We start from the raw sequence: 27,725 nt of genomic DNA, 5'->3' as shown, positions 1-27,725 counted from the left end.
CGTAAAAAGTAAAATAAGGATTGCATTTAATAAACACTTTACCCATAAACATTCAAACCTTCAAAATGTATGATAAAGTTCTGCTTCAGCCGGCCGTCCGCCGGAGCTCTCCGTGGTGCTGAAGTCAGCCTGACCTTTACCCAGCATTCACGCGGAGAGACATTCAAAACACAAACGAAGCAGAGAAAAGAGTGAAACTGCAGGGAGGAGATTAGCGACATATTTCACCAGCAGCAGCAGCTCGTGGAGAAGACGTGAATCAGTATCACACGAGCGTCTGTGGTTAAGAGTTCGCCGCACTTTATTTATTTATTTTTTAATCACAAGCGGCGTCTGCTCCTCATCGGCCCCCCGCCGGGGCCCCGGCAGGAAGTCCAGAGGAACGATCGATGTCACATCCTGTCGACCAATTATTTATGCCATCGATTGAAGACTCACTTCACGTATAGTTCGTCCTGATTGTTGTCGACGAGGCTGTGGATTGATGAGAGAAACAAATCAATCATCATGAAAAATGATAGATATTTGTTTATAAAAAAACATTTATTGAACTTTTACTTGATATGAAAAAACCCGAAAGAAACTCAATATTTTTTCAATATTAAATACCTTGGAAAATTGATTAAAAAAATATAAATATATATTCATTAATTAATTCATTTTCTACCGCTTTATCCCTTACCGGGGTCGCGGGGAGACTGGAGTCTATCCAAGTATCATAGGGCGAGAGGCAGGGGACACCCTGGACAGGACGCCAGTCTGTCACAGGACACACAAAGACACACAACCATTCACACACACACTCTAATACCTATGGACAATTTCCCAAAGTTCCCAATCAACCTCTGTATGTTTTCGGACTGTGGGAGGAAACTGGAGTTTCTGGAGTAAACCCACGCAAGATGGTGAGAACATACTAACTCCACACAGAAAGGTCACAAGTTGGTTTGGCCTGGAAGTGAACCAGCAACCTTCTTGTCCCAACGTGCCTCCATATTTATATTAATTTAATGTCAATTTAAAAAAACTTCATTTAAATTTCATTTTTTGTTTCCCTCCTTAATCTCTGACACAGTTAGTCATCAAACAACACATAAACAAAGTTGATGCAACAAAAAATTTTTAGTATTTTGCAACAAATTTTCATAAAAAAAAGTAAAAAATAATTCCAGAAAAAAAAAGGAAAATAATTTGGGTTTATTAATTTAAAAAGAAAAAAAAGTATGTACAAAATGTTATTCAATGTTTATAATATATATATTATTTATTCTCTAAAGATATTTATTATTTTAGTTGTTGTTATAGTTATTGTTTTAAAAATATATGTTTTTTAATTATAAATAATCAATTTATGTATTTTATCTTATTTTTATTTATTTACATTTACATGTTTCAATTGATAAAAAGGCAATTGTGAATTATTTTTCAAAAATATTTTGTCACAATAATATCTATTCGTATTACTGCTAGAATATATATATATATATATATATAAATATAATTTTAAAGTATTATAAAATATATAAATTTACTGAGTATAAAAATAACTCAACATGGGGGAAAAACAATAACAATAATAACCTGAAAATAATTGTAAAATATACAAAGAAATGTACAATTTTCTAAATGTTTTTTATAAATTAATAATATATTTAAATAAAAAAAACATAATTATTAATTTATAATCACATTTGAAATTGAAATGCATTTGAAAAATGTTGTTTGTAAATACAATATCATGTTTTTATATCCATCAATGAAAAAAGATGAAAATGACTATAATAATATCTTGACCTTTAAAGTATATATTTTATTGAATATTGTTTTGAGAAGTATTTTGTGACCCTGGTCTGGAAAAGCACTATATAAATACAAATTACTTACTTACTTACTTAATAATAGTAATAGAGTAATAGATTACTCGAGAGTAAGAGTAAAAAAAAGGTACTAAACCAAATATATTTAACAAGTTGTGTTTCAAGAGTTGCTCAAAAATCTCCATCAGTCATCAGATCCACGTCAAGTCTGTAAAAAAATGGCCGAACATCGTCTGTGACTCGACGAAGAACCGAAGCTCGGCGACTAAAAACGTAAAACCACGAGTCACAGTTTCATCCAAACGCTCTCTTAAGTTCCGCCATATTTCCCGAGACTTCATTTTAATTCAGGTGTAATCACAGATGAAACGCTCGCTGATGAGGAATCGTTCATGAGAAAGTTATTTATCCAGAAATATATTCGCCTCCTAATTACAGACGCTTCGTCCATGATTCACCGGGTAATTACTTTTGTAAAATTGGAAACTTCTTAATGGCTCGAGTCGAGGTGTGGGCGAGAGTTTTCGGAGCGAGATGTAGTTTGTTTTAGACTCGAATTAAAATCAACACAACTGTGGGCGTTAGTCATAGTAGTAAGTAAGTAAGTAAGTAATATTTATTTATATAGCGCTTTTCGAGACCAGGGTCACAAAGCGCTTAGACAATCAAAACAATACTCAAAAAAGTACATACTTTAAATAGAAGTGTCTCATGTTTAATGTAAGTAAGTAAGTAAGTAAGTAAGTAATATTTATTTATATAGCGCTTTTCGAGACCAGGGTCACAAAGCGCTTAGACAATCAAAACAATACTCAAAAAAGTACATACTTTAAATAGAAGTGTCTCATGTTTAATGTAAGTAAGTAAGTAAGTAAGTAAGTAATATTTATTTATATAGCGCTTTTCGAGACCAGGGTCACAAAGCGCTTAAACAATCAAAACAATACTCAAAAAAGTACATACTTTAAATAGAAGTGTCTCATGTTTAATGTAAGTAAGTAAGTAAGTAAGTAAGTAATATTTATTTATATAGCGCTTTTCGAGACCAGGGTCACAAAGCGCTTAAACAATCAAAACAATACTCAAAAAAGTACATACTTTAAATAGAAGTGTCTCATGTTTAATGTAAGTAAGTAAGTAAGTAAGTAAGTAATATTTATTTATATAGCGCTTTTCGAGACCAGGGTCACAAAGCGCTTAAACATTCAAAACAATACTCAAAAAAGTACATACTTTAAATAGAAGTGTCTCATGTTTAATGTAAGTAAGTAAGTAAGTAAGTAAGTAATATTTATTTATATAGCGCTTTTCGAGACCAGGGTCACAAAGCGCTTAAACAATCAAAACAATACTCAAAAAAGTACATACTTTAAATAGAAGTGTCTCATGTTTAATGTAAGTAAGTAAGTAAGTAAGTAATATTTATTTATATAGCGCTTTTCGATGTATGTGAGATTTAACTTTTATTTTGAAATAAATCATCTTCACTTCCACGTGTCTCTTGTCGGATTTGGACTCTTTCCTCTTGTCTCAAACTAAATAAACGATAAAAAAAATAGTGCTAAGAAAACGAATAGATGGCGAGTATTGTTGCGCTTGTTAGCTTAGCATCATTAGCATCACTTTTTGTAGATTTTTTTTATTACGAAAATACTGTATATTCTTGTAAATGATTAATTAAATGACAATAACGCAGAATGAACGAAACAATAATGAACTAAAAGAAGATGGAAAAATGATATCTTCATTCAAGAAATGTATTTAAAAATGTTGACGAATATATATTTATTTTAATTTTAACAATTCTTGTTTGAAAAATCTCATGTTTTTACAATGAAAATTAAATCAAAAAGTGCATAAAAATCCCTTTATAAAATGTAAATGTATTTTTTCAAACAAACGAAGGACAAAACAGGGATGTAGCGTTGTAGCTTAAACTGTTGCAGTGCATTATGGGAACAAAATAGGTTTTCGTTTCATTATCGTTCAACTTTATTTAAGCGTCTATTTAATTGATCTTGGAACTTTATTATAAGATGAAAACTTGTTGACCATAACCACGCCCACTCTGCTGCGATTGGTCAAACATCCTAGTTTTTCACCGCAATCAATCCAGGAAGTCTCCACCTCCAAGGGACTCGCTGTATAAACAAAGCGGGGCGTGATTACAGCTGACTGGAGGAGTGAAGACATCATAATGGACTCTCGTAACCTCTTGTTTGCACAGATTTCAGAAGAACTTTACAGTTAAAAAAAATCTCATGTTTTCTCAATTAAATTTAAATTCAAAAGTGCATAAAAATGTCGCTATAAACTGGAAAAAAACGGGAATTAAACTGGCCTCTTTGATTAAAAGAAAATAAATAAACATATTAATTCATTGTGTATTTCCTTTTATTTTTTAATATTACATTTATTTTACTCTATAATTCTTGATGTTGTTTTACAGAATGTTTGCCAAATCCAAATGTGCAATTATTTATTTTCTAAATTAATTATTGAATTCTTTGCTTTCCATTTAAAAAAATAACAAATAAAAAAATATTTCACAAAAAAGGTTGTGAAATATTTTTCAAACAAAGTTTGTGAAAATATTTTTGTATTACTGCTAAAAAAAAGATTGTTTTAACCTCCGTTTTGTTTTTTGTCTTGATAGAAAACAAATTATTTGTTTAATTTAAAAATCTCCCAAAAATGTTAACAAGAAAAATTCTCAATCAAAAGAAAAAAAGAAAAACATTTTGAAACTTGTCATTTTCTTTGCAGATAAAACTAAAAAATATTTTTGGAAAGTTTTGATCAAATTCTCACCTTCATAAAGTTCAACAACGATCAACACTCGACACATGGATTTATTTACACAACAGAACTTTACAGACATCGTGACTTTTACAAACAGACATTTTTGAAAGACTCTTGTGAACTTTGACCTCCTTCACTCGTGAGCAACAAACGGATCAGCGAACGCCGAGACCCTCCGAGGCGTAACATCCCATAATAACCCGCTAATGTTTATTTTTAACTCTTTCGACTCATTTGCATCCTTCCCAGCCGGCCGTGGGTTCGGATCCCGTGGAGGCCCTGTTGGATCGGGTGGCCCTCCGGGCCCGGAGCGACACCAGGTTCAGAAGTCTCTCCAGCTCGTCCCCGGAGCCCATCAGACCCGCCGCGCTCCCGGCGCCGTCCTCCTGCGGGTCCCAGGCCCGGAGCGGCGGCAGCAGCTGCGCCGGGTGCAGGTTGAGGCCGGGCGGCGGGGACGGGTACCCCTGGTAGGCCCCCCGAGCCGGGGGCAGCGTGTCGTACAGGCTCTCCGTGTCCTGACCCCGACCCGAGTCGGACTCCCGGTACTCCTCGTAGACGGGGGAGGAGCTTCCCTCCGGCGGGGTGACGTCGCCGTCGCCGTCGTCGTCCCCGTTCTCCTCGCCCTGCAGGATCCGTCGCTTCACCCACTCGCCCGACTGGTTCCTCTCCCAGTGGAAAGTCCTCTTCCCGGCCTCGCACTCCTGGGCCCGGTTGTCGTCGAAGCCCGCCACTCTGTAGTCCAGCTGCAGGGAGCGCGAGCTGCCGCCGCGACGGATGTTCTGTTCGTCCGGGTCGTAGCGTGACTCCGCCCCCTGCAGGCGGACGCTGGACGGCGACAGCCAGGTGGCGGTCTGACTGGACGACTCCCAGCGGTACGCTGACGAAGACAAGAACCACAACTTCATCTCAGGGATGCAGCATTGAAGCTTAAACTGTTGCGGTGCATTATGGGAACAAAGCGTTTCATTGCAGTTAAACTTGATTCAAGTGTCTCTCCAATTGATCTTTGACCTCTATCGTAAGAACATAACCACGCCCACTCTGATGCGATTGGTCAAACATGGAGGTTGGTCACCACGTGTCATCGATCCCGGAAGGCTCCACCTCCGAGGGGACTCCTTGTATAAACAAAGCAGGGCTGTGATTACAGCTGGCTGGAGGAGGAGTGAACCCGGTATGAGGTCATCATGGACTCTCGTAACCTCTCATTCGCCAAGATTTCAGACGTACTTTACGAAGTAATAACTTCCGCACTGTAATGTTACGGCGATGCAGCTAGAAAAAGTTTACTTCAACCTGTATATTAAAAAAAGAAAAAGAAAAAAGGTAAATAGAAACAGTTTGGTTGACAGAAAAAAGAATTCTCATTAACAAAAAAAAGGTTGAATCATGGGAGTTTTGGTTATTTATGTGTATCCTGTGTTTTTTAAAACTTTGTTCCTTGGCAGAGATATGGGCCGTCTCACTACTATCATTTTTTTTATACCTATTGTAAAACTATACGTTTTTTTGTTTATCACATGGCATTTTTTGGATGACCTTGAATGTGCGAGTGAGATGTATAAACTGGTTTAGGAATGTCTTGTGTTGGAGGAAAAAACTAATTTTGATTCTAATTAACTTTGGGAGTGTTTTTTTTGTTGTTAAAACTTTTTTTAAAAATCTTAAATCGACACTTTGTCATGTTTTTTTTGGTTTATTATTTAGGTTGTTTTTTCAAATAATATGAACTTGTGCCGTTGGCAGAGGTATGCACTGTCTCAGTGCTTTTTATTTACTCCTCACTACTTTTTATATTTTTTACTGTATTGATGAAAGTCATTTCATACATTTTCTCCTTGTCAAGGTCAGGTTTACGCCCAGTACTCCGGTTTCCTCCCACAGCAAGAAAGCATAAAAAAGTAGATTGACGACCATATCCATTTTGATATGTCTGCTTTCCAGGGTGTCCCCAAGTCTTTGTTTTTACTATTATTATCATTACATTACTATCGTAAGATAGAATCTTGTCAACCATAGCCAGATCCACTCTGATGCGATTGGTCAAACATGAAGGTTGGTCACCGGGCTTCGTCGATCCCGGAAGTCTCCAACTCCGAGGGACTCGTTGCATAAACAAAGCGAGGCGTCGTTATCACGTCATAATTGACTCTCGTAACCTCTCGTTCGCCAAGATTTCAGACCAACTTTACAAAGTAATACCTTCCAAACATCGTAATGATTTACTACTAGTAATCACTAATAGAAATAGTAAACTTTTTTGCACTGTAAGGGTATGACGATGCTGATTGAAAAATTGTACTTCAACCTCCATTTTTTTTTTTTTTTTTTTTAAAAAGTTAATAATAAAAGAAACAGTTTGTCAGAAAAAAGAATCATCAATAACAAAAAAAAAGGTTGAATCATGGGAGTTTTGGTTATTTATGTGTATCCTGTGTTTTTTAAAATGTGTTCCTTTGGAGAGGTATGCGCCGTCTCACTACTATAATTTATATATATATATATATATATATATATATATATATATATATATTGTTATTGTTTATACTTTACATAACTATACGTTTTTTTTTTATCAGATGACGTTTTTTTTGATGACCTTGAATGTGCGAGTGAGATGTGTAAACTGGTTTAGGAATGTCTTGTGTTGGAGGAAAAAACTAATTTTGATTCTAATTAACTTTGGGAGTGTTTTTTTTGTTGTTAAAACTTTTTTTTTAAATCTTAAATCGACCCTTTGTCATGTTTTTTTTTGGTCCATTATATAGGTTTTTTTTTTTTAAATTATGGTGCTTTCCTTGTTTTCTTTTCAAATAATATGAACTTGTGCCGTTGGCAGAGGTATGCACTGTCTCAGTGCTTTTTATTTACTCCTCACTACTTTTTATATTTTTTACTGTATTGATGAAAGTCAAAGAGAGATTTCTTTGGAAAAAAATGTCTAGTATATCCTCAGTCAAGATCATGTTGTACATTTTCTCCTTGTCAAGGTCAGGTTTACGCCCAGTACTCCGGTTTCCTCCCACAGCAAGAAAGCATAAAAAAGTAGATTGACGACCATATCCATTTTGATATGTCTGCTTTCCAGGGTGTCCCCAAGTCTTTTTTTTTACTATTATTATCATTACATTACTATCGTAAGATAGAATCTTGTCAACCATAACCAGATCCACTCTGATGCGATTGGTCAAACATGAAGGTTGGTCACCGGGCTTCGTCGATCCCGGAAGTCTCCAACTCCGAGGGACTCGTTGCATAAACAAAGCGAGGCGTCGTTATCACGTCATAATTGACTCTCGTAACCTCTCGTTCGCCAAGATTTCAGACCAACTTTACAAAGTAATACCTTCGAAACATCGTAATGATTTACTACTAGTAACCACTAATAGAACTAGTAAACTTTTTTGCACTGTAAGGGTATGACGATGCTGATTGAAAAATTGTACTTCAACCTCCATTTTTTTTTTTTTTTTAAAAAAGGTTTATAATAAAAGAAACAGTTTGTCAGAAAAAAGAATCATCAATAACAAAAAAAAAGGTTGAATCATGGGAGTTTGGTTATTTATGTGTATCCTGTGTTTTTTAAAAATGTGTTCCTTGGGAGAGGTATGCGCCGTCTCACTACTATAATTTTTTTTATATATATTGTTATTGTTATTGTTATTGTTTATACTTTACATAACTATACGTTTTTTTTTATCAGATGACGTTTTTTTGGATGACCTTGAATGTGCGAGTGAGATGTGTAAACTGGTTTAGGAATGTCTTGTGTTGGAGGAAAAAACTAATTTTGATTCTAATACATTTTGGGAGTGTTTTTTTGTTGTTAAAACTTTTTTTTTTAATCTTAAATCGACCCTTTGTCATTTTTTTTTTGGTTTATTATATAGGTTTTTTTTTTTTTTTAATTATGGTGCTTTCCTTGTTTTCTTTTCAAATAATATGAACTTGTGCCGTTGGCAGAGGTATGCACTGTCTCAGTGCTTTTTATTTACTCCTCACTACTTTTTATATTTTTTACTGTACTGATGAAAGTCAAAGAGAGATTTTTTTGGAAAAAAATGTCTAGTATATCCTCAGTCAAGATCATGTTGTACATTTTCTCCTTGTCAAGGTCAGGTTTACGCCCAGTACTCCGGTTTCCTCCCACAGCAAGAAAGCATAAAAAAGTAGATTGACGACCATATCCATTTTGATATGTCTGCTTTCCAGGGTGTCCCCAAGTCTTTTTTTTTACTATTATTATCATTACATTACTATCGTAAGATAGAATCTTGTCAACCATAACCACGCCCACTCTGATGCGATTGGTCAAACATGAAGGTTGGTCACCGGGCGTCGTCGATCCCGGAAGTCTCCAACTCCGAGGGACTCGTTGCATAAACAAAGCGAGGCGTCGTTATCACGTCATAATTGACTCTCGTAACCTCTCGTTCGCCAAGATTTCAGACCAACTTTACAAAGTAATACCTTCCAAACATCGTAATGATTTACTACTAGTAACCACTAATAGAACTAGTAACTTGTTTGCACTGTAAGGGTATGACGATGCTGATTGAAAAATTGTACTTCAACCTCCATTTTTTTTTTTTTTTTAAAAAAAGGTTAATAATAAAATAAACAGTTTGTCAGAAAAAAGAATCATCAATAACAAAAAAAAAAGGTTGAATCATGGGAGTTTTGGTTATTTATGTGTATCCTGTGTTTTTTAAAAATGTGTTCCTTGGGAGAGGTATGCGCCGTCTCACTACTATCATTTTATATATATATATATATATATATATTGTTATTGTTTATACTTTACATAACTATACATTTTTTTTATCAGATGACGTTTTTTTTATGACATTGAATGTGCGAGTGAGATGTGTAAACTGGTTTAGGAATGTCTTGTGTTGGAGGGAAAAACTGATTTTGATTCTAATACATTTTGGGAGTGTTTTTTTTGTTGTTAAAACTTTTTTTTTAAATCTTAAATCGACCCTTTGTCATGTTTTTTTTGGTTTATTATATAGGTTTTTTTTTTTTTAATTATGGTGCTTTCCTTGTTTTCTTTTCAAATAATATGAACTTGTGCCGTTGGCAGAGGTATGCAGTGTCTCAGTGCTTTTTATTTACTCCTCACTACTTTTTATATTTTTTACTGTATTGATGAAAGTCAAAGAGAGATTTTTTTGAAGAAAATGTCTAGTACATCCTCAGTCAAGATCATGTTGTACATTTTCTCCTTGTCAAGGTCAGGTTTACGCCCAGTACTCCGGTTTCCTCCCACAGCAAGAAAGCATAAAAAAGTAGATTGACGACCATATCCATTTTGATATGTCTGCTTTCCAGGGTGTCCCCAAGTCTTTTTTTTTACTATTATTATCATTACATTACTATCGTAAGATAGAATCTTGTCAACCATAACCAGATCCACTCTGATGCGATTGGTCAAACATGAAGGTTGGTCACCGGGCTTCGTCGATCCCGGAAGTCTCCAACTCCGAGGGACTCGTTGCATAAACAAAGCGAGGCGTCGTTATCACGTCATAATTGACTCTCGTAACCTCTCGTTCGCCAAGATTTCAGACCAACTTTACAAAGTAATACCTTCGAAACATCGTAATGATTTACTACTAGTAACCACTAATAGAACTAGTAAACTTTTTTGCACTGTAAGGGTATGACGATGCTGATTGAAAAATTGTACTTCAACCTCCATTTTTTTTTTTTTTAAAAAAAGGTTTATAATAAAAGAAACAGTTTGTCAGAAAAAAGAATCATCAATAACAAAAAAAAAGGTTGAATCATGGGAGTTTGGTTATTTATGTGTATCCTGTGTTTTTTAAAAATGTGTTCCTTGGGAGAGGTATGCGCCGTCTCACTACTATAATTTTTTTTATATATATTGTTATTGTTATTGTTATTGTTTATACTTTACATAACTATACGTTTTTTTTATCAGATGACGTTTTTTTGGATGACCTTGAATGTGCGAGTGAGATGTGTAAACTGGTTTAGGAATGTCTTGTGTTGGAGGAAAAAACTAATTTTGATTCTAATACATTTTGGGAGTGTTTTTTTGTTGTTAAAACTTTTTTTTTTAATCTTAAATCGACCCTTTGTCATTTTTTTTTTGGTTTATTATATAGGTTTTTTTTTTTTTTTAATTATGGTGCTTTCCTTGTTTTCTTTTCAAATAATATGAACTTGTGCCGTTGGCAGAGGAATGCACTGTCTCAGTGCTTTTTATTTACTCCTCACTACTTTTTATATTTTTTACTGTATTGATGAAAGTCAAAGAGAGATTTTTTTGGAAAAAAATGTCTAGTATATCCTCAGTCAAGATCATGTTGTACATTTTCTCCTTGTCAAGGTCAGGTTTACGCCCAGTACTCCGGTTTCCTCCCACAGCAAGAAAGCATAAAAAAGTAGATTGACGACCATATCCATTTTGATATGTCTGCTTTCCAGGGTGTCCCCAAGTCTTTTTTTTTACTATTATTATCATTACATTACTATCGTAAGATAGAATCTTGTCAACCATAGCCAGACCCACTCTGATGCGATTGGTCAAACATGAAGGTTGGTCACCGGGCGTCGTCGATCCCGGAAGTCTCCAACTCCGAGGGACTCGTTGCATAAACAAAGCGAGGCGTCGTTATCACGTCATAATTGACTCTCGTAACCTCTCGTTCGCCAAGATTTCAGACCAACTTTACAAAGTAATACCTTCGAAACATCGTAATGATTTACTACTAGTAACCACTAATAGAACTAGTAAACTTTTTTGCACTGTAAGGGTATGACGATGCTGATTGAAAAATTGTACTTCAACCTCCATTTTTTTTTTTTTTTTTAAAAAAGGTTAATAATAAAAGAAACAGTTGCTCAGTGCTTTTTATTTACTCCTCACTACTTTTTATATTTTTTACTGTATTGATGAAAGTCAAAGAGAGGTTTTTTTGGAAAAAAATGTCTAGTATATCCTCAGTCAAGATCATGTTGTACATTTTCTCCTTGTCAAGGTCAGGTTTACGCCCAGTACTCCGGTTTCCTCCCACAGCAAGAAAGCATAAAAAAGTAGATTGACGACCATATCCATTTTGATATGTCTGCTTTCCAGGGTGTCCCCAAGTCTTTTTTTTTCTTCTTCAAGTCGCCTCCTCCCCTCCATCAAAACTGCTCTTTCATTACCCAGCATGCACCTGGGCTACATCACCTCTGAAAGTCGCAGCTACTTAACGCCGTCTCCTCGAGACCCGCAGAGATGGATTTGTGTTTCCTCTCCCGTCCAAGTCTTTAATCCCCGCGCGAGTCCAGATGATATCATCGGGTCGAACAGGATCAGCTCAGATAAACGGCTTCACCGGACGATCGTCGCGATCCTATCGTTCGGCGCCGACGACCACGAGGGCGGATACTCACAAACGGGAATTCCCGCCTCTGGCTAAGCTCGGATCCATGTCACGCGTCGTCTTGTGTGTTTTTGTGTTTTTTTCCGTTTCTCTTGATCTACATTCGTGTGTCTCCGGTGGTCTCGCGGGGGTCGCCGCCAGCTTCCCGGGGAGACCCCCCTGTTTACGTTGCGTAATCGCTCCAATTCACATTTTTTCCACTCCGACATCTGCTTCCACGCAGATAAACAAGACGCACGACGTCCCGCTGCGAGGCTTCAATCCGACGTGCGGGATTGATTATTCATGTCTGGGTTAATGAGCTGCGAGTGAAGCCGTATCGTATCGACGGAGGGTCAACTCGTATTAATAGTCGCTGCCGCTGACGGAGCACGTGGCTGATATGCAGCGAGACGCGAGCGAGTAGGAGGCGCCGACGCCAAGTAATAAATCTATTTCCGTGAGGAAACACGAGAGGTGAAGGTCGACGGCAGAAGGAAAGAAACCAATGTTCTTGCTCTCCGTCATCTGTTCTTCCAGGAGTAATGAACACAAATCATGTTTTTCAATCTGAACGTGACGTTTTTACAAACATCGACGTGAACTTGTTTATTGTGCGACACATTTTATGAATAGAAAAGATGATAAAAAAGAGTTTTTTGGTTTCATTTGATTATTATCTTTAATTGATTTAGAGATTTATTTAAAAATATATTGTTTTTGTTACATTTATTTTCTAGTTTTTTTTTGGTTTATGTTTACCAAATTCAAACTTACAATACAATTAATATGTTTTTAATTATTTATCCTCTAAAGAAACATATTATTATTATTTTTGTTGTTTTTGTAAATTTTTTCGTAATTGCTTTCCAAATTTCCAATACAATTATATTTTATTTATTATTTATCCTCTAGATAAAATGTTTTATTATTATTATTGTTTTTATTTATTTATATATATTTTTAATTAATTGATCAATGTTTTACCAAATCAAAATAATCCCTTTTTCACAATATTTTTACGAATTTATATAATAAATATTTCTATTTACTTTTTTACAATATTTTTTTTTAATTGTAAAAGAAAAATGAAATATATATACATATACAATAAAATGTTTTATTATTATTATTATTATTTTGTTTATTTATTTTTCTTTTTTACCAAAAAAATTCGAAATTATACTTTTTCACAATCTTTCCACATATATATAAATATTGATTTACATTTTCATTGATAAAAAATATTTATTTACCACAAATTAGACACAAATAATCATTTTAATTAGTTAAGTTTATATATTTGTTCACATTATTCCTATCGCACTTGTTCACATATTGTATATTATTTATAATATTTAGTATAAATTATTTACGATATCTTAGCTATATAACAACAAACATTTTGCTCATTATTGTTTCTTATTTTATTTCATTATTTTCAAATTCATTGATAACAACATTTATTAATTCCCTAAAGAAATATATATTTATTAAAAAATTAAAAAGTAAATATAATATTTTATGAAGTCAACTAAATTTAAATTCCTTTTTTTTTGTCAAATTATTTTAATGTAATAATGTATTTTATGATCTACTTTTTTAATCAAATGTGTAGAATTTACAATGGATATAATATTTATATAGTAAAATATAAGTTTGTTATTTCGTGGAATTAATACGATGAGTCATTGAAAAATGACCGAAATGTCTTCGTCTCCGACTGAAGCTCATTTCTGCAACAAAAACTCTTTTTTAATCCCAAACGCGACGAGAAAAAGCGAACAGGAAACAAGAGTTGGCGCCGTCGAGCCAACTAAAGCAGATTAAAGAGGGATTTTAATAGAACACAGAACAGCAGGAAGACGCCAGCTGTGGCCTTTGTGTGGTCAAGTGTGTTCGGCACGACCACGACGGTAACTTTGAAAGTGTTCGAAGCCGCTTCGACTTAAAAAAGAGGAAACATGGCCGCCGCAATGACAATGAAATCCTTTTGACTCAATATTTCAACCTAAATATAATCAATTATCAACTCCAGCAGCTGCAAAAATGATACATTTTTTTGTTTCTTGTTGGTCAAACTTATTAGATTCTTATATCGCCGCAATATCTTCTCGCTTTACGTTCGTATAAACAATAACATCGACTTTCAAAACATACTGGATTCATTCCTACAGTTATTTTCAGGCTTGAATTGAATTGAAATGTTTATATAAAAAAATTCGTACTATCATACGGAATTTTAATTTGCTTGTTTAGCTTTATATCAGTAGGTTTTTCAAATAAAAAATCACGTCGATAAAATGATCAAATAAATACAATATAATTATAACACAGTAAGGGTAAATGCTATGAATAAAAAAACTCTAGACCAAAATATATTAGTAAGTAAGTAAGTCATTTGTATTTATATAGTGCTTTTCCAGACCAGGGTCACAAGGAAGGCTGCTGGTCCTGATAAGGTGTCTGCTCGACTGCTAAAGACCTGCGCTGCTGAACTAGCTGAGCCACTCCAGCATGTCTTCAACCTCAGTCTACGGCTGGGGAAAGTACCAACTCTGTGGAAGACTTCCTGTATCGTTCCAGTCCCTAAAAAGATCCGACCGAGTGTGCTGAACGATTACAGACCGGTGGCACTGACTTCGCAGCTGATGAAGACACTGGAGCAGCTGGTCCTCAAACATCTCACGCCACAAGTCCAGCACGCGCAAGACCCCCTGCAGTTTGCCTACCAGCCAGCAGTTGGTGTGGAAGATGCCATCCTTCACCTCCTGCATCGGACCTACTCCCACTTGGATAAAGGAAGCGGTTCAGTGAGAATCCTGTTCCTGGACTTTTCTAGTGCCTTCAACACTATCCAACCCACTCTGCTGCAGGACAAACTGACTAAGATGCATGTGGACCCTGGTCTGGTCTCCTGGATTACGGACTATCTTACTGATCGACCACAGTATGTCAGGCTGAAGGACATCAAGTCTGACACTATGGTGTGCAGTACAGGAGCACCTCAGGGGACAGTACTGGCCCCTCTCCTCTTCACCATCTACACTTCAGACTTCTGCTACAACTCAGAGCTGAGTCTCGTCCAGAAGTATGCTGACGACACTGCCATTGTTGGATGCATCAGGGACAACAGCGAAGACGAGTACAGGAGTCTGATACGTGACTTTGTGGACTGGAGTGAGAGGAACCACTTGCAGCTGAACACCTCAAAAACCAAGGAGCTGGTCTTGGATTTCGGGAGGTCCAGGACAAAGCCACGTCCAGTGTCCATCAGAGGCGACGAGGTGGAGATAGTGGACAACTATAAGTACCTCGGTGTGTGGATGGACAGTAAACTGGACTGGTCCTGCAACACAGACCATGTGTATAAGAAGGTTCAGAGTAGACTGTACTTTCTGAGGAGGCTTCGATCATTTAACATCTGCAAGAAGCTCCTCTGCATGTTCTACCAGTCTGTGGTGGCCAGTGTCCTGTTCTATGCTGTGGTGTGTTGGGGTGGAAATGTGTCCAAGAGGAGTGTCAACAGGCTGGACAGGTTGATCAGGAGGGCTGGTTCTGTGGTTGGAATGAAGCTGGACTCACTGGTGACAGTTGCTGAGAGGATATCATTGAACAAACTACTGTCCATCATGGACGATGACAGTCATCCTCTGAACACTGTCATCAGTGAGCAGAGAAGCAGAATGAGTGCACGAATGCTCCTACCCAGGTGCAAAACAAATAGACTCAGGGACTCATTCATCCCTCGGGCTATTAAATTGTACAATTCTGAGTTCGGGGGCAGGAGTGGAGTGAAAGTATCTGGATGTTCTGTTCCATGTTAGTCTTTGTATCTTTGTCTTTGTTGTTTTTCTTTCCTTGACCTATGTCCTTTGTCTTTGTCTTTAGACTTAGATTGTGTCATCTTGTTCTTCCTCTTTATGTTCTTCTTATTTTATTTTTTATGTATTATTTTTTATTGTTTATGAAAAATTGCTGGCTATTGGTAAAAAACAATTTCCCAAAGGAGACCTCCTGAGGGATCAATAAAGTTTTACCTTACCTTACCTTACCTTACCTTACAAAGCGCTTAAAAAATCAATACAATACTCAATAAAGTATATACTTTAAAGGTCAAGATAATACTGAGAACAACACAGGAGTTCCATAAACAAATACAAATTACTTACTTACTTCCTTCTACTATATTAGGTGTCACTGAGCCGTTAAATTAGCATTTTAGCAACTTTTAAAGAACTAAATCGAGTCAAAAAATCCCTACAACGTTGTAACTATTAGATATAAACCAATTGCCGCCTTGAAATATGGATTAAAACGTGAGCAAACATAACTTCTTCCTCCAATTTTTGACCTAAACTTGATTTTTTTTTGTGCGGAAATCGCCACACATTGCTAGCTAATGCTAATGCAAAACAACACAGCTCTATTTAAACCATGCTAACAGCCCTATGCTAACTTAAAAATAGAATTATTTTCTATCTTTGCCTTTAAATTCCTTTTATCGTTCCAAACTGTTTACTTTTACAATATGTTTTACTCTATCCACAATGACCTTGAAGTGGGCGGGTTGTGAGATCAAATCCCAGTCAGGTGACCAACACGTAAACCGATTATCTCCGAAGAACATCAAACTCTATATTGGATCATATTCTGCTGAGTCGGCGTTAAAAAGACATTTATTTTTCATGCACTTCATGGTGGATTTTTTCAAGCCGGTCCTGCTGTTTTATTTTTTATGTTTTTATTTCAAGGTCGTTCCATTAAAATAATGTCGACATATATGAATCCATGGTGCGAAGAAAAGGTCGAGGAGTTCAACCTTGTATTTTGCCTACTCAGCATAAAGTGTATCAGTGGGTCTAAACACACAGAAAACGTACAGAATATTTCAATGAACTTTGTTTTCTCATCTTAACTTTTTCTAAATCACTTATTGATGTTTATAATCCATAGGGACCTTTAAGCTCTTGCGGGCCACACAAATAAATGTCAAGGCCAGAATCGGCCCCCGGGCGATACGTATCACGATACAGGGTCATCTTGCAGACCACATGACTCTTGACAAAGTTGTATCTACTTTCATTTGTTTTCAAACTAAAATACGTCCAAACATCAGCTTTAAAAGCTGCTGGAGTCACTGTATCCTCTCGTCCTCAGTAAACGCTATAATATTTCAATTCTAGCGTTTAAAGTTTCTTAACCTGGATCTAAAAGCATTTTTTGGAACTTAATGTATTTTCCCACAGAGTTTCTGTCTTATGAAAATATGGATGTGGAGTATGTAGAATCTGGTGATACATTATAACGGTACAGGTGCAATGATACGTTATATCGTGATACTGTAGTAACAAGTATATATGTGTAGTATTGTCCAGTACTTGACTCTGGTGTTGTAGTATTTACAGACCACATGACTCTTGACGAAGTCGTAGCTACTTTCATTTGTTTTCAAACCAAAATACGTCCAAACATCAGCTTTAAAAGCTGCTGGAGTCACTGTATCCTCTCGTCCTCAGTAAACGCTATAATATTTCAATTCTAGCGTTCAAAGTTTCTTAACCTGGATCTAAAAGCATTTTTTGGAACTTAATGTATTTTCCCACAGAGTTTCTGTCTTATGAAAATATGGATGTGGAGAATGTAGAATCTGGTGATACATTATAACAGTACAGGTGCAATGATACGTTATATCGTGATACTGTAGTAACAAGTATATATGTGTAGTATTGTCCAGTACTTGACTCTGGTGTTGTAGTATTTACAGACCACATGACTCTTGATGAAGTCGTAACTGCTTTCATTTGTTTTCAAACCAAAATATGTCCAAACATCAGCTTTAAAAGCTGCTGGAGTCACTGTATCCTCTTGTCCTCAGTAATAACCAGGATTTCATTTATCCTTTAGCTGCGGAGGATGTAAAAAACGCTGCCATCTAGAGGCTGAAAGTTTAATTGCAACATAAAAATAAAAATTTTAAGTTAATATTTGAGTTAATTATACATTTAAAAAAAATTTAAATTAGTGTTGAAGTAGTGTTGGATATCTAAAGAGTATCGTGAAAAAAATACTAACTATATTATAGCGTATCAAAGCGCTGGGAATACTTATCTAGTATATGAAATGAACAAACACAGAATATATATGCATTTAAATTGTACATTTGAAAAAAAATGAATTATTTTATTTTATACACACTTTATATAAATAAACCATAAAATAATTAAGACATTAACATTTTTGAAGCTAAAACAAAACAAAAAACAATACATTGTTTTACAATAGTAACACCTCTAGTCAGGAACCAGAAAAATAAGGAGACCATTTCCAAATTTTTGCTAGAATATTAGAAAGTGTAAATGAAATAGCTGCTCCACCAGATACAACCGGTTTGTCCAGTTCCCTTTAGATGTGTTTCTGTGAACACCCTTGAATAATTTAAGAGTGATAATGACCTCAGTAATATTTGATGCGTTTTACGTATAAAAAAAAAGATACGAGGGAACGATCGTTTCATCTCTCTGTGGTCGTACGGATGTGTAGATTAGTAGGTAAGTGATATTTATATAGCGCTTTCCAGACCAGGGTCACAAAGCACTTAAACAATTAAAACAATACTCAATAAAAGATATACTTTAAAGGTAACACAAAGACAAACACAGAAGTCTCAGAGAATCAAGGAAAATCCTGCACGAATAAGAATATCTTAAGATGTTTCTTGAAGGAGTCAGTAGATCATCAAACACAGAGATGGTTCCAAAGCTTAGGAGCAACAGTCTGGAAGGATTTATCTCCTCTGGTCCTGAAGTGTGTTCAGGAACCATCAGTAGATTCTGATCCACAGACCTCAGAGCCCGAGCTGGGGTGTAAGTCTGGATCAGATCACATGATGGAAGGTCTGACCATGAATAGATCTGAAAGTAAGAACCAGAATTTTGAAGTTGATCCTGAAAGAAACTGGCAGCCAGTGAAGAGTTTTAAGGATCGGAGAAATGTGAGTTCTTCTACTAGAGCTGCTCAGAATTCTCGCTGCAGAGTTTTGTATCAACTGCAGGCAAGACAGATCTTTCTTGTTTAGTCACCAAAACAAACTGTTATAATAGTTTAAACGAGAAGATACAAACGTGCCCAAGAGATATGTAGGCCAAGGAAAAGCAATACTATATGGCGACAATTTCAGTGTTCTCGTTAAATCTGAATATGATTAGCATTTTTTTTATTTCTTAAATGGATTTTTTTTCAATTAATATTTGTGACATTTAAAAATCTCGTTTTTCACTTTAGTAACTATCGAGTCCAAGTTATTTAAGTATTGTTTAAGACTTTTATTTTATTTTATCTGTATATTAGTTTTTGTTTACTATTTTTTTGGAATCCTGGTGAAATATATACCAAAAACAAAATAATAATAATCAAAGTAAGAACCAGAATTTAAAAGTTGATCCTGAAAGAAACTGGCAGCCAGTGAAGAGTTTTAAGGATCGGAGAAATGTGAGTTCTTCTACTAGAGCAGGTCGGAATTATGGCTGCAGAGTTTTGTATCAACTGCAGGCGAGACACATCCTTCTTGTTTAGACACCAAAATAAACTGTTATAATAGTTTAAACTAGGAGATACAAACGTGCCCTAGAGATATGTAAGCCAAGGAAAAGCAATACTACTGTATATGGAGACAATTTCAGTGTTCTCGTTAAATCTGAATATGATTAGCATTTTTTTTATTTCTTAAATGGATTTTTTTTTTTTATTGATATTTGTGACATTTAAAAATCTCGTTTTTCACTTTAGTAACTATCGAGTCCAAGTTATTTAAGTATTGTTTAAGACTTTTATTTTATTTTATCTGTATATTAGTTTTTGTTTACTATTTTTTTGGAATCCTGGTGAAATATATACCAAAAACAAAATAATAATAATCAAAGTAAGAACCAGAATTTTAAAGTTGATCCTGAAAGAAACTGGCAGCCAGTGAAGAGTTTGAAGGATCAGGAGAAATGTGAGTTCTTCTACTAGAGCGGCTCGGAATTCTGGCTGCAGAGTTTTGTATGAACTCCAGGCGAGACAGATTGTTTAGACATGAAAACAAACTGTCGCAATAGTCCAGACGAGACACAAACACATGGATTATAAGAAGGCGTTTTAACGAAAGATGTTTTCTGCTCCTTCACTCACCACTGCTGCTGTTCTGACGCTGCTCTTTGTCCATGTTCGACACTAAAAAGAGAGAGAGAGAGAGATAAACAACAACAGGGGAGGAAAATTGAAACACAGTCAGAAACCGAGAAAATGACTGGAACTCTAAGCGGGATGTTCGCTGCTCGATGAGACAAGAAGGCCGAGGGTTCGTCACGAATGAACAAACACTGACGAAAAGAGACTTTTTTTTCTTCTCCCTCCATACCTTCGCTCTCGATGTCATCCACGGCATCGTTGACCAGACGGATGACCGTCACGATGGAGTCTGGTGCCGGAGAGAAGAGAAAGAAACAGATCAGTGGAAGTGTGTGCGGACGACACAACTTGTGCGTCTCCATGTGTAACATGTTATTGTCGAGAAGAAGAAGAAACAAGTTCCTGCAGTAATTAGACGGGAAGCAAAGCATCGACATGGATTCCTTGAACAACAACACAAAAAAAAAAAAAAGATGACACACCTACACACACACACGCACCGCTACACACACACAGACGCACACACTATCATTAGAGCGTTTGGCTTCTACTTTCCGAGAGGAAGATCAATGGTATCGAGTTATCTGAGAAAAAGACACCATGTTGAGTTTGCGGGGAGGAAGAGAAGTATTTTCCACCTGCGATAATGATCGTTATTAAAGAGCAGCTTTTTATTCCAGGCGTCGCCGATGTTGTTGTTGTTGTTGTTGTTGCAGTTGTTGGTCTAGTTGTGTTACCAAGTGTACAAGACATGAGCAGCAAGTGTTTTTTTTTCTGTGATGCTTTGGAAAAACGTTGTTTTTAGCATTAGCTTCACCGATTAGCATCTTTACTTTTCATTGGTTTATGTCATAAAATGTTTCATTATTCAATTATTCGACAATTAATTTAATTACATTAATAATTTAGTAGAGTATTAGGTGGTATGTATTGTGTTTATTACAAGAAGAGTACAGATTGGAATCCAGTAGGATCTGGAATTTTAGTAGTATTCCAGATTCTACTAGTGATTTCCAATCTCTACTAGTACAGATTGGAATCCTACTACTGTATTGGGATCTGAATACTGTAATTCCAATCTGTACTAGTACAAATGGGAATTGTACCAGGACAATCTATGATTCTAATAGGAGAAATTCTGTATACATCAAAATGTTTTGGAAAATAGACTGAATCATGGAATTCCAATATGTACTAGTACTAGAAATCTTGAAAAAGAACAAAGTTCAAGGGATGACAAAGTGCAAATATAAAGACCACAGACCAAAGGAAATAACACAAAGAAAAGGATACGAAGATTAACAAGTAGGAGTATTACAAGAGTAGTTTATATATTTAATCATGTAATACAATTATTATATACAACTTAAACATTGTAATTTTAAACAATATATTTTATTTAAGTTGCCCTATCACTCTATCATAACATTTAGTGTTTTTTAAAAAAAAGGTCAATTTATTTACAGTTTTTTCTCTATAAGGCTTTTTGTAAAATGAGTTGTTTCACATGTGAAAACGGTCTAGCCCTGAAGTAAACATAACTCTGATTAATCATACAATACTTTAAAGCAGTTTATGTCGCCCTTAAATTGTATCAGGTAAAAAAAACTGTAAGACACTTTTGTGTAACATATTAATATGTTGTAGTGTGCCACAAAATAAATAATTTCAATGAGAAAAAAAAACAAACTACAATTGTAGGTAAGATTAAAAACCATATAATAATAGATTATGAGAAATAATCTTTATTTTTCCAACTACACACACTACGACATCTAAGGACGTATTTAAGGGAAGTTAAAGGTCGTACGTCGTACGGAATCAAGTGCAGAGCGTCCAGAATCTTCAAGCAGGTTTTCACGGTGTTTAAACATTAGAAAATGGATTTAATCTTTTAGCGCCAGAGGGAAAGAAGAGACGCTGATCCCGGCGACTAATGAAATATTGACTTGTTTTCATCAACATGGAGATGAAAGACTGGTAAAGGATTTCAGGTAAAACTATGTTGAACAAGCGAAAGGACATGTCTTAGAACGACGAGTGGATTCAAGCGTTTATCTTTGCTCTTGTTTTTTATACCCACAGTGTGATGGACTAGTTTTCTTACCGTTGTCTTCGAAGGACTCGGAGGTGTAGGAACTGAGCGACTGATCCTCCGAGGTCGAGTCTGACAGACGCTGAGACGCACCTGGAGAATAAACACACGAGATATTCACTTGAATAGGATGCGATAAAAAATCCTTTATTCGTCCCACAAAATTGGAGTCTTCACAGCAGCAAGTTCTCAACAGAAAAAATATTAAAAATTAAGTATTACAAGACTACAAGGCACTGGACTACAAGGCACTGGACTACAAGGCACTGGACTACAAGGCACTGGACTACAAGGCACTGGACTTCAAGGCACTGGACTACAAGGCACTGGACTACAAGGCACTGGACTTCAAGGCACTGGACTACAAGGCACTGGACTACAAGGCACTGGACTACAAGGCACTGGACTTCAAGGCACTGGACTACAAGGCACTGGACTACAAGGCACTGGACTTCAAGGCACTGGACTACAAGGCACTGGACTACAAGGCACTGGACTACAAGGCACTGGACTACAAGGCACTGGACTACAAGGCACTGGACTTCAAGGCACTGGACTACAAGGCACTGGACTACAAGGCACTGGACTTCAAGGCACTGGACTACAAGGCACTGGACTACAAGGCACTGGACTACAAGGCACTGGACTTCAAGGCACTGGACTACAAGGCACTGGACTACAAGGCACTGGACTTCAAGGCACTGGACTTCAAGTCACTGGACTACAAGGCACTGGACTTCAAGTCACTGGACTACAAAGGCACTGGACTTCAAGTCACTGAACTACGAGGCACTGGACTTTACGGCACTGTACCACAAGGCACTGGACTACAAGGCACTGGACTTCAAGTCACTGAACTACAAGGCACTGTACTTTAAGTCACTGGACTACAAGTCATTGGACTATAAAGCACTTGACTTCAAGTCACTGAACTACGAGGCACTGGACTTTATGGCACTGTACCATAAGGCACTGGACTACAAGGCACTGGACTTTACGGCACTGTACCTTAAGGCACTGGAATACAAGGCACTGGACTTTACGGCACTGTACCATAAGGCACTTGACTACAAGGCACTGGACTTCAAGTCACTGAACTACAAGGCACTGGACTTCAAGTCACTGGACTACAAGTCATTGGACTATAAAAACACTTGACTTCAAGTCACTGAACTACGAGGCACTAGACTTCACGGCACTGGACCATAAGGCACTTGACTTCAAGTCACTAAACTACGAGGCACTGGACTTTAAGGCACTGTACCATAAAGCACTGGACTACAAGGCACTGGACTACAAGGCACTGGACTACGAGGCACTGGACTTTACGGCACTGTACCATAAGGCACTGGACTACAAGGCACTGGACTACAAGGCACTGGACTACGAGGCACTGGACTTTAAGGCACTGTACCATAAGGCACTGGACTTCAAGGCACTGGACTACAAGGCACTGGACTACGAGGCACTGGACTTTACGGCACTGTACCATAAGGTACTGGACTACAAGGCACTTGACTTCAAGGCACTGGACTACAAGGCACTGGACTACAAGGCACTGGACTACAAGGCACTGGACTACGAGGCACTGGACTTTAAGGCACTGTACCATAAGGCACTGGACTACAAGGCACTGGACTACAAGGCACTGGACCATAAGGCACTGGACTACAAGGCACTGGACTACAAGGCCCTGGACCACAAGTCATTGGACTATAAGGCACTGAACTACAAGGCACTGGACTTTGAGGAACTGGAATACAAGGCACTGGACTACAAGGCACTGGACTTCAAGTCACTGAACTACAAGACGCTGGACTATGAAGAGCTAGACTACAAGGCATCGGACTTTAACTCAGGGTCCACTATAGAATCCACAGCAGGCGCCAAAGCTTCTCCTCACAACAAACATTTGTGAATACATTTCATCTGAAGAATGCCAGCTGCCCCCCGGGGTACTCCGTTAAGCCTCGCCGACATGTCTCGGGATGAAAACACACTCAATTATTAGACGGCGGAACACGTCTTGTTATGTAAAAACACGGCGTTGTGATCGAAAAACAGCCAGAGGGCGAAGCAGAGCCGGAGTGAGTGATGATGGAGGCGCGTTGTTCTTTAGAATGCAAGCCGTGTCTGTCAGTGAAGTTGAGAGACGTCGGTTCCTGACACTTCTTTAATATTAAAACTGCTATAAAAGGTTTCAATGACGTACATATGAGGCAACAGATGAGAGTCAGAGAAGGTTAAACCTGTGAATGAACGTGAGATAGAAAGTATACATCGTATAGATCGTACTGTTGTTTTACAATGAAAATAGAGACAAAATTTAAATTCCTAAAGGGTCATTAAAAAGTTCAAAGTATATTGTCAATATATACTTGTTGAATACATATATACTACTATTCTGAGTACAGCCTGGATGTGGAGTATTTTTCTTCCTTAATACTTTTTTTTAATTAGCTGTGAATGGTTTCCAATGAAATTTGAAGTGTTGGTGGCCTTTCGTAATACCATCAGGATCCAAAATATTGTGAGGAATTCAACTTGATTCATTATTTCTTAATAGGTGATGGTTTATTAACCCATTTTGTTTAGGTCAAATAAAGCATTTTAAAGTCAAAAAACATACTTTAAAAAAAAAGTGTGTGTTTAAAATGTTATTTATGTTTATTGTTGTTAATATATATATCATTATTTTATTTATTATCATGTATTCTTACTTTATTATTACTATGTTTTTTATAATCATTATTATTTTATTTATTCTTATCATTGTTCTTATTTAGATTTTTATTTATTGTCATATTGAATTCATGTTTTATTTAATTTAAATGTATTATTGTCTTTCTTTATTATATTTACTATAAATTATTGCTTTATTTAGTCTTGTTATTTTTTTATTGATATTTGTATTCATAATCATGTTTTCTTGACTTTAATGTTTTCTTTCTTTATTATATTTACTATTCATTATTGTTTCATTTATTCTTGTTATCGTTTTTATTCATATTTTATTTTTTATCATGTTTTTTAACTTTATTGATTTTATTATCATAACTTTGTATTATTATTTATTCTTATTATTGTTTTTATTCATACATTTTAATTGATTATCTAGTTTTTTTTACTTTTGTTTTTGATTTTATCATCATAATTATGTATTGTTGTTTTATTTATTCATATTATTATTATTTTTAAATTAATATTTGTATTCATTATCATGCATTATCATTTAATTTAATATTCTCTTTCTTTATCATATTTACTCTTAATTATTGTTTGAGTTATTTTTTATTTTTTTTAATTAATTTGTTTTATTAATTTTTATGTTTATTGATTTTATAATTATAATTATGTATTATTATCTATTCTTATTTATTCTTGTATTTTTTTTTTCAAACATAACATGTTTTTCAATATTGTTTAATTTAATATAATTATTATTATTTTACTGGTTCTTGAATTTTTTTCAATTGATATATTTGTTTATTATTGTATTTTGTTATTATTTTTAACATGTGTCTTGTATGTGCAAACGTTCTTATTCATTGACATCAAATGGAATATATAGTTTTTTTCTTTTATTATTGTCTTTCTTTATTATATTTACTATTAATTATTGCTTTATTTATTCTTGTTATTGTTTTTATTCATTTTTTTAACATGTTTTTTTACTTCATTGATATAATAATCATAATTATGTATTCTTTTTATTTATTCCTATTATTGTTTTTCATTAATATTTATATTCATGATCATATTTTTTACTTTAGTATTCTTTAAAAAAACGTATGCATTTGTATATTTTAGCGTTTTTTTGTGTTTATTTATTTTATTTTGTTATTGTCTTTCTTTATTATATTTACTATTAATTATTGCTTTATATATTCTTGTTATTTATTATTTTTTATTATTATTATTTTTATTCATTTTTTTTAACATGTATTTTTACTTTATTGATTTAATAATTATGTTGTTTTTATTTATTTATTTATTGCTATTATTGTTTTTCATTAATATTTATATTCATGATCATAATTTTTACTTTAATATTCTTAAAAAAAAAACGTATGCATTTGTATATTTTAGCGTTTTTTAGTGTTTATTTATTTTATTTTGTTATTGTCTTTCTATATTATATTTACTATTAATTATTGCTTTATATATTCTTGTTATTTATTATTTTGTATTATTATTATTTTGTATTCATTTTTTTTAACATGTTTTTTTACTTTATTGATTTAATAATCATAATTATGTTGTTTTTATTTATTGCTATTATTGTTTTTCATTAATATTTATATTCATGATCATATGTTTTACTTTAATATTCTTTAAAAAAAACGTATGCATTTGTATATTTAAGCGTTTTTTTGTGTTTATTTATTTTATTTTGTTATTGTCTTTCTTTATTATATTTACTATTAATTATTGCTTTATATATTCTTGTTATTTATTAACTTTCATTCATTTTTTTAACATGTTTTTTTACTTTATTGATTTAATAATCATAATTATGTATTATTTTTATTTATTTATTTATTCCTATTATTGTTTTTCATTAATATTTATATTCATGATCATATTTTTTACTTTAATATTCTTTTAAAAAAAACGTATGCATTTGTATATTTAAGCGTTTTTTTGTGTTTATTTATTTTATTTTGTTATTGTCTTTCTTTATAATATTTACTATTAATTATTGCTTTATATATTCTTGTTATTTATTATCTTTTATTATTATTATTTTTTATTCATTTTTTTTAACATGTTTTTTTACTTTATTGATTTAATAATTATGTTGTTTTTATTTATTTATTTATTGCTATTATTGTTTTTCAATAATATTTATATTCATGATCATATTTTTTACTTTAATATTCTTTAAAAAAAAGTATGCATTTGTATATTTTAGCGTTTTTTTGTGTTTATTTATTTTATTTTGTTATTGTCTTTCTTTATTATATTTACTATTAATTATTGCTCTATATATTCTTGTTATTTATTATTTTTTATTCATTTTTTTAACATGTTTTTTTACTTTATTGATTTAATAATCATTATTTTTGTTGTTTTTATTTATTTATTTATTGCTATTATTGTTTTTCATTAATATTTATATTCATGATAATATTTCTTTACTTTAATATTCTTCAAAAAAAAGTATGCATTTGTATATTTTAGCGTTTTTTTGTGTTTATTTATTTTATTTTGTTATTGTCTTTCTTTATTATATTTACTATTAAGTATTGCTTTATATATTCTTGTTATTTATTATTTTGTATTCATTTTTTTAACATGTTTTTTTACTTTATTGATTTAATAATTATGTATTATTTTTATTTATTTATTTATTGCTATTATTGTTTTTCATTAATATTTATATTCATGATCATATTTTTTACTTTAATATTCTTTAAAAAAAACGTATGCATTTGTATATTTTAGCGTTTTTTTGTG

General features: G+C 34.4%; 1 protein-coding gene across 1 annotated transcript in view; it reads right to left on the bottom strand.

Annotated features, from left to right (window-relative positions):
* Nucleotides 1-4,458: 4,458 nt before the first annotated feature.
* fat3b (FAT atypical cadherin 3b) overlaps nt 4,459-27,725 on the bottom strand; it is a 202,630-nt gene continuing 179,363 nt past the window's right edge. The window contains 5 exon segments of the mRNA XM_087806803.1: nt 4,459-5,496; nt 18,603-18,631; nt 20,143-20,212; nt 20,400-20,459; nt 22,278-22,358. Of these exon segments, the coding sequence (XP_087662929.1) occupies nt 4,850-5,496; nt 18,603-18,631; nt 20,143-20,212; nt 20,400-20,459; nt 22,278-22,358 (887 nt within the window). The 3' untranslated portion in view covers nt 4,459-4,849.

This window comes from Callionymus lyra, chromosome 14 (assembly GCF_982586985.1).
Source record: "Callionymus lyra chromosome 14, fCalLyr1.hap1.1, whole genome shotgun sequence".
Lineage (NCBI taxonomy): Eukaryota > Metazoa > Chordata > Actinopteri > Syngnathiformes > Callionymidae > Callionymus > Callionymus lyra.
This window is presented reverse-complemented; position numbering and strand designations above follow the sequence as displayed.